Below are 14,315 nucleotides of genomic sequence, written 5' to 3' on the forward strand. Positions count from 1 at the left end.
CCTCAATGACTGCTGAAATATGTATTATCCTTAATGTGGAGCTTTATGTAATTAACCCTCATGCAAAGGTAACAGATTAAAAAAAGAGAAAAAGGCCGTAATTTGGCCTAACGTCCCCATCTTTATATAGCATATAAGCTTACATTTGGCAACTATGATGTGGTGTTTGTGCAAAAACATCAGCGCAGATGAATCATTGAATTGCACTTTAGAGAAGTAAACAGCAGTCATATCGCCCCAAACGACCCCATGCTCTCCGAAGAGGCCAAATCCTGCTACTATTAAAAAATAAGGTACTTCAAATATGGGCAATCCCTTTAAAGCACTGCATGATGTAATCTGACCTTTCTGCACTACAGCAATGGTTTAATGGAGACATTTTACAGGCCCCAGTGATATAATGCAGACATGGAGCATGCAGAAAAACTTCACTCAGACCACGGCGCTCTGTAAATAACAAAACTTGTTTAAATAGAACAGCCCATAACTGGCATGTTTTACGGTGGAGAATAATGTGGCCATCTTCAGCGGAGTCTGGGGTTCTCTAACACCGGCTCTTAAAGGTCGACTACATTATAAGCCGTAGATGTTCCAGAGCCCTGCTCTGTTTCACTATATTATCTTGCATACTTTACCTTTAGGCGTGTATTCACATGTCACATATAGAACGCACAGTATAGTTCCTCCTGCAGACAGGCTGTGATCAATTTTACCGTTTTTTTTACCTCATATCTTGCTAGCATGCTTTTGAAGAGTGGAGGTAAACTGAATTACCCTGGGGAAACGCAAAAACATTGGCAGAACATATGAATACCGTGCAGGTGGTGCCCTGCTCAGGGCCGAATCCAATGTCCATCCCTATGCCACCATTATTGTATGCTGGATATGTATTTGAATTGCTCCTCACAATCCCCAATTTATTCACATGCCCAAATGCATCAACAATCCCTTGGAAATCATGTGTTCTACAGATAACTAGGGAAATATGGCAGTCACAGAGTTAAGTCGTTGTCTGCACTGACCAAAGTCAAGCCAGCTGGCGCGAAGTCTAGCGCTCAGTTCCAGCAGTTCTGCAGAGTGATTTTTTGGTCTCCGGACAAGCCAGAGATTGGGTATCAGTTCCAGGAAAGTCATCCTAGAGTGTGTGAGAAATCGGAGCCTGTCTTTTGGAATCCCTCTCTTTACAAGCAGACCCCGTCCAAGATGTTATAATGAAGGTGCTCGGATGGGTGGGACAGGCGCGCACCTTGCTCTCCCTGCATACTTACACTATCAATGATCTTTACTTGGGGTTTTAGCATCATGGTATCCGCGTGTCCTGATAGTCCTCCTGTTAGTTGCCAGGTGCCGTCAATGACTTCTCATAAGAAATTGTAACTATAGTTGCTTTCTAAGAACTGCAACTGTTTATCGCAAATGTTTTGTAACCATTGCACAAGCAAAGAAGATTGATGAATCCTGGCTGTTTATGACTGTGCGGCATTGTGTAAAAATCTGAGGACTATTGCAAAATATGAATGCAATAATGAGACGAGCGCACGTGGCTGTCATTCACTAGTAGACTTGTGCCACCTACTAAGAAACTGCAAACTGTGTGTGCCTGGTCTTTGTGCACCACGTCGTGCATTACTGGATGTGACAAGTACTTCCCCTAACTTTAACTGATATTAACGAGAATCAGTCACTATGACAGACCTCTGTGTGATACACCCCGTGACTGCAGTATTAGGGTATCACAAGAATCCTCTCAGCCAGTAAGCAGCTCTGTAAAGGATCATGTGACTTACACTGCAGGACTACTCAGAAACACATGATCCTTTTCAGACCTACTGAGTGGCTGAAAGCAATCATGTGATACAGGGCGTGACTACAGAAAACCAAGAACTATTTTCCTCTCAGCCCCCCTCCTGTTTTGACAGATTGCGGGACTGTTTAGTGGGTGTAATTTTACCCATTAGTGTAACTTTATTAGGCTATCACACTGATGATCTTATTTTAATAGGTCTGTTACATCTTCTTTTTAAATTTCTACTCTGGTTATGCAATGACACACAGTCAATATATAAGTAATCTGTATAACTACAGATCAATCCATGACAAATAGCGAGCAAGATTGAGGGGGTGTAAATTTGCAGGGGGGGGGGGGCTTGTGTTTTCTAGTTAAACCCTTAATTTCAGAGATTGTCTTTGTGTGTGTTTTACCTGAATTACCTGTCAGTTAAACTCATGTTTGCAGGATTTGTATAAACCATACAATATTTTACTGGGTAGAAAATGGATGCCTTTATAAATGTTGGTTCAGTCCAAAAAGTGGATGCTGGGAGTAGTGATTCACCCCTGAATCAGCCAGGGTAGGTCACAGCCCTTTCTCCATTCACATGGGCCGGAAATAATTCCTTGGAGATTTCGGCACTGGTCTGGCGCAGCAATTGCAGCCATAGTGTGAAGTGATTCCTGTGTGTCTGGCAGCTTCTCTGCAGCGTCAGCTTAAACTATATTAATTCACTCTGACTTGGCTGCAGATATGAATGTGTATATATTGCTATTGAAGTCCTGCTATAGCCTTTATTTTATATTGATGCACTTCAGTCTGTTTGCAGAAAAAAATTGGCAATGATTAATATATAGAATGAGGAAAGGGCTACAGATAGAATAATGTATGGATGTCATTGTCTGCTAATTCTACGGGTACAGCAGGATTCCCCTGATACATTGAACCTAATAATCTAATGAAGAGTGTGTCAGTAACTGGATGATCTTTTTGTCACAGTTGGTTTAGTTTCTTGTATTTAATTATTATTTGCTCCTTGGGCTTATAGAAATAGTCTCTCCATACACTGACTTCCTGGTGAGACTATGCTTATATACACCTGCCAATCTAAACAGGCAATGCTGCAGTATAAAGTATGGGGGAGGGAAAGAACAGCAGTTTGAGCCTCTGATTAGACATGTTTCAGATGAGCACAGAAGAAAAATAACATCAAAGAAATGCCATTACTTTATGATTTTTAAGACTACAGCTGGACATAATCTTTAATCAAACCTGCATGAGAATGACCAAATCTAATTGGTTGCTATGGAAAACACCTTCACTACCAGTCCGCCTCAACTGCACGGGAAAAATGATTGGTTGATGAGGACGAGCGCTTTTTCTCAGAGATTTTTATGAAAATCTTACTGCTGACTAAGTAAACCACTTCTCATACGGCTTTATTTGACTTGGAGAGATGGTTTTGATCCAGTTTCTTGTGTGTGGAATTTGGCGACAACACCAGGCAACTAAAGTGCAGATCTGTGCAGTTTCTGTAACATCAGCAGTACAGTGATTGTGCAATGTCACACTACAGTCTAATGTAGCGCAGTACCACGCCGCACCACCGCAGCCAGCTGGTGTCTCTTTTGCTTCAGTCTAGGCACTACAGAATGTTTCTCATAAGTTTGTGGTGTTTGGAGTTCAAGAGCAGCCTTAGTAATCCTTCAAATTTCCTGCCCCCTGCCCATTGTATGTTGGACAGGGGCACAAGTCAATGTTTAATACACGGAGGCATTTCTCTGTCTGTGGGAAGGAATGTTCTGTGGTTTACTCTCTCTTTCTGCTTGCCTTCAGTTGCAAGATTTTTTTCATATACAAGGACTACAGTCATATTTTAAAGATGCTGATATCTCTAATGCACTTGAAGATGCATAAGGGTGGCCAGAAATTCACAATGCTTCCGATATCAAATGTTTGCCAATGTGCCACATACCTGAAAGACCGTTCCAATGGGGAATTTTTCCAATTTGCCATAAATCGAAAATTCTTTTCTGTTTTTGACAAGTGATTGAGAGTAGCTGTCAAGCAAGTCTACTACATTTTAGAGTACATTTGTTGTGGTCAGAACAAATTTGTCGTCATAAATTAAAGGGGGTTTTCCCAAACCTTTCATATTGATGCCCTAGGATAGGCCATCAATATCAGATCGATGGGGTCCGACTCTCAGCACCCCCACTGATCATTTGACTGAGGGATCTGCAGCGCCCCAACGAGGGCCCGGTCCCCTTCATTGTTTACCAGGCACAGCGCCGTACTTTTGGTAATGGCTGCGCCTGGTATTGCAGTGCGTGAATGAGACTGAGCTGCAGTGCCAGGCATGGCTGAAAAATGTGCGATTCTTTATTCATAAACTAAATGTACGCCACCATATGAATAGATAAAGGACCAAAGTACCAAACAAGCTGGCTTCTGCCAAAGTGGACTTCCTTTTCACATGCTTATGATGTAAAACCATTGCTAGGTGGTGTGCAACTGTACTCTCTGCCAGAGACTTCTCTAAGTATAGATACACAACTGTTCATTACAGAATAATAATAATGGGAAGATGACTTATGCCACAACTATGTTAATGTTTCGATTTATGTTTCACTACCTTATGCAGGAGATGCGCTTATAGCATAAATAACATTGTCGTTGGTTATAAGACTGTGAATTATTTGTTTGGTTTTTCTTTTCCCCACCCCCTCCATACTAACTTTTATGATGAAACTGTAATAAAAACAAGTTTAAAAAGAACGAAAATGTTCAGCGCTGTGCTTGATAAACAATGAATGGGATGAAGGGCTGACTGGATCGCCGCTAGCCACACTCTTAGCTGTTCAGTAGGGGTGTCAGGAATCGGGCCATCAATATCATAGTCCTGAAAAAGTCCTTTAATAACCTATTGATCATTTATTTTGTTTCAGCAAGATGAGGTTGAATATTCCACAGTAACATGCCTTTATTCTTACTTACAGGGAGTAGAGGGGAAACCAGGAAAACAAGGTGAAAAGGGCAAGCCAGGACGCAAGGTAAAGCATGAGTGTTCCGTACATACCTTTACGGTACGTGACGTGGGTGCGACTGTCAGAGGTTAATCTGTTTCCACTTACTCAATCTTGCAGTCACCTTCCACTCAGGTTGCAAATTGATCATAAATCACACTCCAAGAAAATCCACACACCCCAGATATACAACTCGCTATTTCTGCACGGATAGGTACCCCAAAACACACACTTACTGCTCTCCTCTCCAGCAATCAAAGGGTTGAACACTATGAAAGACTGACTTTTTCAGAGCATACAAAAAGACCAAACTTCAAGATTTGAGCTTTAGTATAAAAGGTACAGTGCGTGGAAAAAGAGACAAAATATGATAACATACAAAAACTAGATCAATTTTACAAAATAAAAGGGAGAAATAACATAAAGATGGAACACTTACACTCTGCGGAGTCTTCTGCTTTCTTGCGGGTATAGAAACAATGGATACACGTACTCTAGTGCTGCCCACCGGTTAGTTAGGCAAATGCATTGTTTGTGATTGGACAGTGAGGTGATAACGGGGAAGACGAAGAATACAGTATTAGATAGTGAATTCTCCCCCAGTTCACTCAAATTTGGGTCCTCAATCTGGATAAGCAAATGTCTATTTGCACATCTTTTGAAGCTGTAAGGACCAGGCTCAATATGTCAAAAGTCACACGCTGACTCTCCGAATGATACACCACCCAATACCCCCCCCCCCCCTGGCCACTTAAAAGGGCTTTTTTTTACTTACATCAGAGATTAGGTATATGGTGGCCGCTTACAAAGATCCATAGACCGCTTTCATTTTAATGAGGATAACAGAGATACTCAATATGGCTGATGCTATAATATTAGCTGGTATTACATTACTAATTTCACATTATTTTTCAGGGAAACAAAGGTTTTCAGGGTTACCTTGGAGAAACTGGTCCTCCAGGTAAACCAGGACCACCAGGGAATCAAGGGCCCAAGGGAAGTAGAGGCACCCTCGGGCCAGTGGTGAGTACATAGTTTGCATTTCAACTAATTGATTTTTATTATAACCATTTGGGGTAACTCTACCACTCTTGGGACCTTTGTACAAGGTTTTACCTATGTGGAAAGGTTCCACTAAAAATTGAGCTGAAAAGATTAATCTAGCTCTAGCAATCCACCTGATATACCTCATTAATATTTCTAAAATCCTGGCAGCTTAACCCCTATCCGCACGAGTAAGTAACTATACGTCGTCGCGGGAGGTTACTTCCCGCACGAGGACGTATAGTTACTGAGTTGTTTCCGATGCACGTAGTCGGCGACAGTCTGCAACAGGAATCGGGAGGTCAGCTGTCGCCGACAGCTGACACTCCCACTCTTGCCGGCCAGCGGTCCTTTGCCGCTGATTTTGGCGAATTAACCCCTTAAATGCGGTGATCGGTTGGAATCGCCGCATTTTAGGGGTTTCTAGCATATCGGCAGACCCTGGTCCGAAATTGCGGGGTTTGCCGATAGCATGGCAAACGGTAGCCAACAATGGCCTCCGTGTCTGCCATGGGCGGAAAGCCCATCAGGACCAACCTCCGGCTGGTCCTGATAGGCTGCCTGTCAGAGTGACAGGAAGTCTCTGTGTCGTTCCTGATGCACACTGTCGGCGACAAGGTGTGCATCGGGAACTGGGAGGTCAGCTGTCCCCGACAGCTGACACTCCAGTGTTGCCGATCAGCGGCTCATCGCCGCTAATTTCGGCAATTAACCCGTTAAATGCGGTGCTCGATTGCGATCGCCACATTTAGGGAGTTTGTAGCACATCAGCAGCCCCCATGCAATTGTGGGGGCTGCTGATGCTTGTGATGCCATCAAGGAGGCCAGGCAACGGCCTCCGGGTCTGCCATGTATGGAAGCCTATGAGGACCAGCTCTGACTGGCCCTCGTAGACTAAACTGTCAGAGTGACTGTGACGTCACACTGACAGTCGGAATACATTACACTACCTAGGTAGTGTAATGTATTCTAGCAGCGATCAGAGCTGCAGGTAAAAAAAAGTGTAAAAAGTTTAAAAAAAAGTTAATAAAAATGTTTTATAAAAGTGTAAAAATAAAAGTTGTTGTTTTCCTATAATAAGTCATTTAAGAAAAAAAAAGTACACATATTTGGTATCACCGCGTTTGTAACGACCCAAACTATGAATCTATAATGTTATTTTTTCCGCACGGTGAACGCCGCAAACAAAATAAACGGAAAACTATATCAGCATCGCTATTTTTTGGTCACCACCCCTCCCAAGATACAGAATAAAAAGTGATAAAAAAAATCGCATTTACCCCAAAATAGTGCCAATAAAAACTACAACCCGTCCCGCAAAAAACAAGACCTCCCACAGCTTTTTTGACTAAAGAATAAAAAAGTTACGGCTCAGAATATGGTGTCTTAGAAAATAAATTATTTTATAGAAACGTAATTTTATTGTGCAAACACTGCAAAACTTAGAAAAAAACGATGTACATATGGTATCGCCGTAATCGTACCCACCCGCAGAATAAAGTAAAACGTAATTTATTGCGCACGGTGAAAGCTGTAAGAAATAAAGAATTTAAAACGCCAAAATCGCTGTTTTTTGGACACCTTAGCTCTAAAAAAAATGTAATAAAAAGTGATCAGGAAGATGTATGTACCATAAAATGATACCAATAAAAGCTACAGCACGTCCCACCAAAAATAAGCCTTCCACCGCTCAATCGACCAAAAAAATAAAAAAGTTCTGGATGTCAGAATGTGATGATACAAAACAATTCTTTTATTAACAAATAGTCTTTTAACAAATAGTCTTTTATTTGTAAAAGTAGTAACATATAAAAAAAACTTATATAAATTTGGTTTCACCGTAATCGTATTGAGACGCAGAATAAAACGAAAGTTGTTTGTTGTTGTTCACCGCACGGTGAAAGACTTAAAAACAATGGAGGAATCAGTTTTTTCAAATTTCAGATCGCAAATATTTTTTTTTTCAGTTTCCCAGTACATTTTATGGTACTTTAAATGATGTTAATAGAAACTACAACTCTTCCCGCAAAAAATAAGCACTCACACCGCTCTATTGACGGAAAAATAAAAAAATGATGGCTCTTGGAAGGCGGGGAGTGGAAAATGAAAAAGCAAAAAAGGATCAGTCCTGAAAGGGTTAATTAATTTCTAATAAAAAACCATTTATGACAACATATAGGGTATTGCCGTAATCGGGAGAAATTTCTTTACAAATGCTGGGGTGCTTTTCCGCTTTTATCCCTTGTGAAAATTAAAAAATTCAACATTTTAGTGGACAAAAATGTTGATATTAATTTTCACGGCCTAATTCCACAATAAACCTGTGGGGTCAAAATAATCACTATACCCCTAGAAAAATTCCTTGAGGGGTGTAGTTTCCAAAATAGGGTCACTTTTGGGGGGTTTCCACTGTTTTGGTTCCTCCGGGGCGTTGCAAACACGACATGGCACTAAAAAGCAATCCAGCAAAATCTGCGCTCCAAAATCCAAAAGGCGCTCCTTCCCCTCTGGTCCCACTGCAGGGCTCAAACAGCAGTTTATTACCACATATGGGGTATTGCCATAATCGGGAACAATTGCTTTACAAATGGTGGGGTGCTGTTTCTCCTTTATTCCTTGTAAAAATGAAAAAAAAAATTGTTTCCACAGAAAAAAAAAAGGTGATTTTCATCTTTACAGACTAATTCCACTAAATTCTGCAAATGTGTGGTCAAAATGCTAACTATACCCCTAGAAAAATGTCTTGAGGGGTGTAGTTTCCAAAATGGGGTCACTTTTGGAGGGGTTTCGACGGTTTAGGTACCACAAGACCTCTTCAAACCTGACATGGTGCCTTAAATATATTCCTAAAAAAGGAGGCCCCAAAATCCACTAGGGGCTCCTTTGCTTCTGAGGCCGGTGCTTGAGACCGGTAAAAATAGCCTTTTGAAACTTTCTTGAAAATATGAGAAATTGCTGCTAAAGTTCTAAGCTTTGTAACGTCCTAGAAAAATAAAAGGACTATCAAAAAACGATGCAAACAAAGTAGACATATGTGGGATGTTAATTAGTAACTATTTTGTGTGGTATTACTATCTGTCTTATAAGCAAATACATTTTAATTTAGAAAAATGCAAATTTTTGCTACAATTTCACGTTTTTCACAAATACATATTGAATTTATCGACCAAATTTTTTCACTAACATAAAGTACAACATGTCACGAGAAAAAAATCTCCGGAAGGCTTTTACCTATCCAAGCGATTCTAAGTTATTACCACATAAAGCGACACATGTCAGATTTGAAAAAAATCATGTGTTCACGAGACTAAAACAGGCTGTGTCGTGAAGGGGTTAAAATGCCCCATGTCTAAACATATGAGTGTTTATATAAATGACCCCGCTGCTTGTGTGTTAAGAATTGACCAATCCTTCACCTATCTAGGGCTCTCCTGGCAGGATGGGTGCACAAGGAGAACCAGGAATTCCCGGATATCAGGTAAAATTCCCTACAAGGTGATCAGAAAACTGTGCCCATGGTTTGCAATGTGTGTGAGTGATTGTCCACATAATGGAGGCAGCTACGTTATTTAGGGAAGTGAATAGTTAACCACTAGATTCTACTAATAAAAATTGTAAAATATTAATATAGACTTCTCATTGTAGTTAATAACTAAAGATTCCAGTGTATTCTTTATCAGGGCGGCCATTACTCAGTAGCGGAAAGATTGATAACAAAATTGATTTGCCAATAGTTCTGTATACGTGTATAACAAACTAAGAATGAAAAAAAAGAAATTAAAAACGTTGTCCAGACACCTTGTGTTTTTGACTGTCTGGATATTAGATCCTGTAGCTGGACATGAGAAGTGACAGTGAAGGCATACTGGTAAATGTAGACAGTGGGTTTGTGGAATTAATGTCTCCTGACTAAACATTGTTCTTTGTCTCGCAAATAGGGACATTTAGGCCCCCCAGGTCCAATTGGGCCTCCAGGAGTAAAAGGTGAAAAGGTAGGTTAATATTACCCAGCGCTCCATGGAAATAAACTCTATATTGGAGAAAAATATATCTATACTATGGACAAAATATTTAACGTTTGAAAGTCAGAAGTTCTCCATCATGAGTATTTCCTGCCGGATATGTTGTAACAGGATCAGTTCTAATAGCACCCAAGGCAAAGCTGAGAAAGTGAATAGGTTCACCCCAGCTAATGTGTTGGGCTTCATTCACATCTGCTTCGGGACTCCATTCATGGGGTCCGTTGGACCTTTCCGTCAGGGGAACCCATGAACGGAATCCAAACGGAAACCATAGGTTTTCATTTGCATCACCATTGATTTCAGTGGTGACGCATAGGATGAAAATGGTTTCCATTTGTCACGTTGTGTAAGGGTTTCGTTGTATTGACGGAATCAATACTGTAGTCGACTGCGCTATTCATTCTGTCAAAACAACAGAACCCTTACACAATGGTGCAAATGGAAACCATTTGCACCGGATCCGTCATCATTGAAATCAAGGGTGATGGAAACGGAAACCTATGGTTTCAGTTTGGATTCTGCTCATGGGTTCCCCTGACAGAAAGGTCAGACGGAACCCATGAACGGACTCCCGACGCAGATGTGAACGAAGCCTTATGTGCAATAAAGCAAAAATTCTAACGCCCCATGCACACGACCGTATTTTTTCCCTCCCGTAAATACGTGTCCGTTGTCACACGTTTTTAACCCGTATTTACGGACCCGTAAAAAAAAGGGGGCTGGAAAGGATGTCACATGATTGCTCAGACGCCATTTTCTCTGCTTCTCTTTATTCAAAAATTTAACTCCCCTGACGTCGCCTAGCAACGTGTGCACCGTAATTACGGGAGCCCCATAGACTTCTATGGGCCTGCCCGTGCCGTAATTACGGCCAGAAATAGGACATGTTCTTTCTTTTTCAACGGCCCGGGCACCTTCCCATACGCAGATGGGAAAGTCTATGGGCCCGTAATTACGGGCGTTTTTACGGTCCTGTGCATGGGGCCTTACACTGCAAAAGTAAAAGCAACGAATATACTCAGATGGGAAATCTGTTTATTGAAACTTAATATATAAAGGAAATTGGATCAAAGCTGGCTGCACTGGTCAATGGGAATTTGGTTGCATTCTTCAAGCTCAGTCTTTGTTTCATCTGTTCATTTCTTGTTGGTATTATTTTAATTCGGAGTTATATTCCTATTCACGTGTGTGAACAATTTTGTATGTTTGTCTTTTCGAATATTGATTCTAAAAAGATGTAGCAGAAAATTGAGAAATTGGCAAAATTTGTAAATATTTGTATAGATCCAGGACGGTTGCTCCAACATCTCTGACTATACCGGGAGAGAGATCCCGGCTAGTTGTTGCTTCCTTTTTTCTTAGAACTTTTTTTTTTCCACATTTTTTAAATTTAAGTATTGTCTTTCACATACCATGGTTGATGTTTTGGAAAGGGTGCAACCGTAGGAGGCTTCTTACCACCTCGAGCCCATTATAATCCTGTACTGTAAATGAGGCAAGAAAAAAAATGACATAAAAAAAATACAAAAATTATTTTTCTAACTACAGTCTTCATATTTTTAAGGAAGCTTTTGTCAGGCAAGGAATTACAGCAACAGAAAGTGGTTGTGCCAGTTGTTTTGCTTCAGTCCATCTTCGCTTTCTCTCTGAAGACCAAGTACATCACTACCCCCCCCCCCCCATATCTCCATACAGTGCCTAAATAATACCACAATAAGTTATCATTTTACTAGTCATTAAAGGGTCACAGTCATGTGAACTAATTTTTGAAAAACAAAGGGCCTGCCTCGCCTTTTTTGAGCACCATGCCCCTTTGGTTGTCCTTACATTGCTAAATATGGGCCATAGACCAATATATAGCCCATATTCAGCTGTTAAGGTAACCCAACAGTAGCCAAAGGAGGAGTTCTAGCGACCTGTGGGGTTTCAGCGCCCTGACTCTCAATCACAACTTTGACGTGTCTCTATGACATGATGCACGCCAATTTTGGGGACTTTGCTGTTCTGACAGTTGTAGGGCGATTTCTTTTGGCACATGTTAATGGGCAATAATCTAAACCAGGACTGGACAAATCCCAGGAGCCAGGTAGTCAGTGTGCTTAGAAATTTTTAGGTTTTCTTTTGTTGTCTATAAAATTTAATTATTGCCTGGCTAAGAAAAAAAATTAATTTAACTGGCTCAAATTCACTATGGAGTCTAAGGAAATCCCTACTGAATAATTACAAAAACTCCAGAGTTCCCCTTAAAGCATGGCCATCTCTCCCTTGAATGGGATAAGAGGCCGCACAGAATCTGCTAAAGGGGTTCACGTCGTCCTGAAAGGTGAGGGTCCTAGTCTTGGGATTATCACCTATTACGCATACTAGTCCTTCTCAATGAATAAGAATATCATCAAAAAGTTGTTTTGCACTTTTTGAATTGAATTACTGAAATCACTCCTATATTATATAGATCCATTACACACAGTGTGATCTATTTCTAGCATTTCTAGCATTTTTTTACGTTTGATGATTATGGTAACAGTTAATGAAAACCCAAAATTTTGTGTCTCAAAAAATTTGAATATTATATAAGCCCAATTTCAAAAATGATTTTTAATACTGAAATGTAGGCCTAGTGAAAAGTATGTACTTGGTCCACTGTGTTATATCAAGTCCAGAGTCAACGCAGCGTCTACCAGGGAATTTTCGAGCACTTCATGCTTCCCTCTGCGGACCAGCTTTATGGAGATGCTGATTTCATTTTCCAGCAGGACTTGGCACCTGCCCACACTGCCAAAAGTACCAATACCTGGTGTAATAACCACAGTATCGCTGCGCTTGATTGGCCAGCAAACTCACCTGACCTAAACCTTATAGAGAAACTATGGGGTATTGTCAAGAGGAAGATGAGACACCGAACCCAACAATGCAGATGAGCTGAAGGCCGCTATCAAAGCAACCTGGGATTCCATAACACCTCAGCAGTGCCACAGGCTGATCTCCATGCCACGCCGCATTGATAACACCTCAGCAGTGCCACAGGCTGATCTCCTCCATGCCACGCCGCAATGAAAACATCTCAGCAGTGCCACAAACTGATCGCCTCCATGCCACGCCGCATTGCTAACACCTCAGCAGTGCCCCAGGCTGATCGCCTCCATGCCACGCCGCATTGATGCAGTAATTCATGCAGAGTCGGAGCCCGACCAAGTATTGAGGACTGTACATACTTTTCAGTAGGAAAACATTCCAGTATTAAAAATCATTTTTGAAATTGGGCAAATATAATATTCTAATTTTCTGAGACACTAAATTTTGGGTTTTCATTAACTGTTACCATAATCATCAACATTAAAAGAAAAAAATGCTGGAAATAGATCACTGTGTGTAATGAATCTATAGAATATACGAGTTTCACTTTTTTAATTGAATGACTGAAATAAATTAACTTTTTGATAATATTCTAATTCATTGAGAAGGACTAGTATGTGTAATGTCCTGTGAATATGCTATAAGTGTGAGATGGCAATACCCCTTTAAGCAATATTACCTTGTCTAGCCCACAACATAAAAAAAAATCCTGTACAGGAGACTGAGTAAATCCAGCGTTTCTGTGGCTTTATTCAGGAAAATGTGTGTCAGCAGATTCCCACCAAACTTTAAGAGATTCCCAGCATACAGTATGCATGTTAGGGAGTCACCTATTTAAAGTGCTGACCGAATGAGATCATGGTTCTTAATATATGGCTCCTCTACAGTCTCTTTTGATCACAAGTTCTTGACTAGTTGTGGTTCTTGTCACCTGGACATTGCCTGGTTTGGCAAGAACTATATGCAAATTCTTTAAACTTACGATAACATCTGTGTCTGTGGTTTTCAGCCAAATCAAATTCATTAGAAGGGGAAAAAAAACCCCCTTTGGTTGGGGCTACACAGCACTTAATCACACGCATCCACTTAACTATAACGCAGTGCATTCATGACTGACGCTGAAAGTTGCCGTTTGCTGCAATTTATGGTCAATGTTAGTCGTAGCCAATCTTCTGACAGGGAACCAGCGTTGGCTCTAAGTAATACATCCAGTATCTGGTCACTGTACAGACTTGTTGATGTGGACTTATATGTCCATAAGGAAGTGGGCATCTGCTGGAATAGTCACATTATAGTAATTAATATAATTCCAATAATCCCCTGAGGTATCAGGATGCCCTTTGTGAGGAGCAGACAACCCCTCCACCATGCCCTCTCTCACATGTGTGCTGCCTCCGCTCGCTTATTACCAGTTCAGGCTAGAATGTGACTCGTGTTTGGCTAGGGGTTTGAGTGTCTCTTTCTATGAATCCTGTGGCTGGGTCCAGCTGGATCGGGCTTCTCTTTTATTGTTCCCAAGGCCAATCAACCTGCAGCATAAGAGAAACAGTGAGAAATTAGGACAGAGATTACAATGAAACATATTCTACTCTTTACTGG

The 14,315-nt window shown here is 40.9% G+C and overlaps 1 protein-coding gene and 1 long non-coding RNA gene across 5 annotated transcripts in view; one reads left to right on the forward strand and one right to left on the reverse strand.

Annotated features, from left to right (window-relative positions):
* Window positions 1-14,315, forward strand: part of COL27A1 (collagen type XXVII alpha 1 chain) — a 274,259-nt gene that overhangs the window by 201,412 nt on the left and 58,532 nt on the right. For all 3 annotated transcript variants that reach the window (XM_075835266.1, XM_075835267.1, XM_075835265.1), the window contains 4 exons: window positions 4,771-4,824; window positions 5,713-5,820; window positions 9,266-9,319; window positions 9,780-9,833. In XM_075835266.1, the coding sequence (XP_075691381.1) occupies window positions 4,771-4,824; window positions 5,713-5,820; window positions 9,266-9,319; window positions 9,780-9,833 (270 nt within the window). The remainder of the gene's footprint in view (window positions 1-4,770; window positions 4,825-5,712; window positions 5,821-9,265; window positions 9,320-9,779; window positions 9,834-14,315) is intronic.
* LOC142659291 (uncharacterized) overlaps window positions 13,287-14,315 on the reverse strand; it is an 86,490-nt gene continuing 85,461 nt past the window's right edge. The window contains exon 3 of one of the 2 annotated variants that reach the window (XR_012850301.1): window positions 13,287-14,245. This is a non-coding gene — a long non-coding RNA (uncharacterized LOC142659291). The remainder of the gene's footprint in view (window positions 14,246-14,315) is intronic. The other variant, XR_012850300.1, reaches the window with a different exon arrangement.

Source organism: Rhinoderma darwinii, chromosome 8 (genome assembly GCF_050947455.1).
Source record: "Rhinoderma darwinii isolate aRhiDar2 chromosome 8, aRhiDar2.hap1, whole genome shotgun sequence".
Classification (NCBI taxonomy): Eukaryota; Metazoa; Chordata; class Amphibia; order Anura; family Rhinodermatidae; genus Rhinoderma; species Rhinoderma darwinii.